The sequence below is a fragment of the Microtus ochrogaster genome, chromosome 8, assembly GCF_000317375.1.
Source record: "Microtus ochrogaster isolate Prairie Vole_2 chromosome 8, MicOch1.0, whole genome shotgun sequence".
In the NCBI taxonomy this organism is placed as follows: Eukaryota; Metazoa; Chordata; class Mammalia; order Rodentia; family Cricetidae; genus Microtus; species Microtus ochrogaster.
In genome coordinates, this window is record NC_022015.1 from 60948922 (window position 1) to 60952380 (window position 3459).

The 3459-nt window shown below is 42.5% G+C and overlaps 1 protein-coding gene across 2 annotated transcripts in view; it reads left to right on the top strand.

Annotated features, from left to right (window-relative positions):
• A1cf (APOBEC1 complementation factor) overlaps positions 1-2811 on the top strand; it is a 78015-nt gene extending 75204 nt beyond the window's left edge. For both annotated transcript variants that reach the window (XM_013348001.1, XM_005352139.1), the window contains exon 12: positions 1490-2811. In XM_013348001.1, coding sequence (XP_013203455.1) covers positions 1490-1641 — 152 coding nt within the window. In that variant the 3' untranslated portion in view covers positions 1642-2811. The remainder of the gene's footprint in view (positions 1-1489) is intronic.
• The last annotated feature ends 648 nt before the right edge of the window (positions 2812-3459 follow it).

The following is a 3459-nucleotide window of genomic DNA, read 5'->3' on the forward strand; positions in this document are numbered from 1 at the left end:
AGATAGATAGATAGATAGATAGATAGATAGATAGATAGATAGACAGATAGACAGACAAATAGACAGGTAGACAAACAGATGATAGATAGACAGCAGATAGGTAGATAGATAGACAGACAGACAGATAGACAGATAACAGGCAAGCTGGCTGTAAATCTCGGCAGCTTCCAGAAAGGAAATGGGGGGAAAGTCCAGAGTGCCAGGGAAAGCAGGCTTAGCTTTTCATCCAAAAACAGAAAGAAGAGGTGCCTTTCTGTTGGTAAAGTGAGATAGCTTTTCCAGTTCTCCATGAGTCCAAGGCTAACCCCATTAGTTACTGAACTTTTCAAACTGTTCTTGCAACATTACAACAATGGTTTGTGCCAATTTCAAGACTTTTTATAGTGTGGTTCGTGTTACTTTTCTAAAGCAAACCAAAAATGTAATTCTCAGGGTTCTTGTGATGAGGAGTCTTTTACGCATTTGTAATAGATAAAAATAAGCCAGATCACAGTGTTTAACCAAAAAAAAAATCTTTTTTGAAAAATTACTTGTGGTGATAATTAAGCCACTGTAAAAGTAATATAGTATCTCTTCTACTGGAATACCCGGTCTCTAGTTATTATATTGTGTGAAGGAAGTTTTTGTTTTTTATTTATTTATTTTATTTATTAATTTATTTTGAAACAGGGTCTCTCTCTCTCTCTCTCTCTCTCTCTCTCTCTCTCTCTCTCTCTCTCTCAGTCTCTCTCTAGCCCTGGCTGTCCAGGAACTCTCAATGTAGACCAGACTGCCTCAAACTCACAGACATCCTCCTGCAATTGTTCTGGGCATGTTGGGATTAAAAGCATGAACCACCATGCCCTGATATTTTTAATATTTTAAGTGTGAGTTTTTAGGCCAAGAGAGGGTTCAACAGAACCAGACTTAAGGGATCTACCATTAATATGCCCTGCCAGCTCCTGAACAGCCTGGGTCACACATGCATTCCTGTGGACACATCCCTGGGAAAGTTTTGTATTGCTAGTCAGCAACATAGGGTACCTTTCTGTTCACTGGACCATCTCTCTGAGGTCTCTATTTGCTGAGGTGAAGTAAGCCTGACACAGGGAAGTTGACACTCCCTGGAGAACGCCATCTTCAATCTTCCGATTGTATTCCAGCTAGGTGGTGTTTGTCTTTAATCCCAGCACTCAAGAGGCAGAGGCAGGTGGAGCTCTATGAGTTTCAGACCAGCCTGGTCCAAGTGTGAGTTTCAGGATAGCTAGCAAGGGCTTTAAAAAAAAGACCCTGTGTCAAAAAACCTATAAAAGCAAAACCAAAGCAAACAAAGCAAACAACCCCACCATTGCTTTTCTTCACAACTGCTTCCTCTCAGAGTACATTCTCATCATACATATCTTTTGTTTCAAGCAAATGCCAATTTTCCATATTGCTGTCAAGACACAACGTTCCAGAGAAGGAGGAAATCTGAATTTCTTTCATAAATTCTCTCTGCCTCCTCCTCCAGGATATGCTGTCCCCGGTGCCGCTGCCCCTGTGTCTGCAGCTCAACTCAAGCAAGCAGTGACACTTGGACAAGACTTAGCGGCATATACAGCCTATGAGGTCTACCCTACTTTTGCAGTGACTACCCGAGGAGACGCGTATGGAGCCTTCTGAAGATTCCTTTCCTCTAAGAATAAGACTCCCAGAATGCTCGGTAGATGATACGAATCTCGAACCAGATCCCTGTGGTCATAAGTCATAACTTCCCCAAAGCAATGCCTTTCCTGAGGCGACATGACTTACTGTGTTACTCGTGAAATGTGAATCTTATTCCTCAACAAAATCAAATCTAAGGAGCCTTTTGCTTAAAAGAAATATGAAGAGCCACTAACAGCAAAAGTTATTCTTCCAAAGATCCTGAGTGTCTCGGGAAGGTGATAAAAACCCTAACAAATTAGTGTAAGCTCTCTTAGTACCAGGAACTGGGGCCCAGGATGAGCTAGGCAGTCAGCAGCAAGGCGTAGACAGGAAAACTCGTGTCTCAGTCACTGGCTCAGAGCTGAAGCAGCACTCATGAAATCAAGAGACCATAGGAAAGCAGGAGGCTTTGTAAGAGGTATTCACCATCGCCTACGGGGTAAGCCCAGGCCTAAGCTCATGAAAACTGGCTGAAATGGTGTAGATTTCACTATCACTTTTGGTCTAGAAATTCTCTCCCCTCAATATGTCAAAGATCAGCATCTTCCTATACCTGCAGCCTCCGGGACTTCCTAGAAATCAATATGATGTGTTTCAGATATGCTTGAGACAATCTAAGCCCTGTATTTATTCAACACCGTAAACCACCCTTTTGCTTCAAAATCCCTGCCCTGCCCAAGGCTGCTCGAACCATAGAAGCTGTGCCAACACCAAGCACTACAGTGAAAAACGACTTTTTCTCATCTGGAAATCCTTACTTGTCCATCCTGTTTTCTGTGATCCCAGACTCACTTTGCTAAACTCAAACACTGGTAAAGTAAATCAGATCTACGTGATACACTATGATATTTTTATCATCAGAAACTGGCCAAAAAGTCCTTTCAAAGACAAAAGGGAACTTGGTTTGCTTTCCTCACTCTGTAGCCCAGGCTGACCTTAAATTTGTGAGCCTCCTTTCTCTCCCATCCCTGTGCTGAGAGAGTTGATGCACAACACCACACCCAGCTCCAGACAGTTATATTAACTTGAGGTTAACGTCGAATTCTCTACCTAGTTCATATTAAATCCACCAAGCAACAGTGTCCTTCCATCCTTTTGATCTTCTTTCAATATGTGCAGAACAGCTGGGGAAGAGAGGAGAGAGAGCATGCAAGTGCTTAAGCTTGGGAGTGGGCGGAGCTTGTCTCTTAAAGGGACCTTTGCACCTGCATATAGTCAGGGAACTGGTTGCCATATGCTGAGGGGTGATTGTGCCAGGTTCCCAAGGGGCACCAGGATACTTACAATGGTTGCTAAGAGACCATCCCTTCAGAGTTTAGTAAAAGTGCTATTTGCCAAAATGTTCCTGCATATTCAGAACATCTGACAGTGATGTGATGGGGGTGATAGAGTCAGAGATGGAGAGGAAAAGGAAGTGAGGCTTTGGTACAGAATATATATGTTCAAAACAGAAAGTCAAAATCCAGTACTCAATCCAAACACCACTCCCATTTCATTAGCGATTTAGGGGACATAGCACTAGAATTCCCATTTAAAAAAAAAAAATGGCTCACATGAAAGTCTGTGGAACTCAAGGGTAAGCCAACACAAAGGTGCAGAAAATATTGTCAACTCCTTAATGGAATTCTGGAATCTAAAATCAAGACAGATTCCATTCAGAGCCAAGGAAATGTCAATCATGGTTGAATGTCTCAGAATCTTCAGGTTCTAGGAATGCCAGCAGGGCATCTAAAGCCAAGACCCTCCCGCTGAAACTCTGGAAAGCTCTGGATTTTCTGGTTTATACTTTCTTTC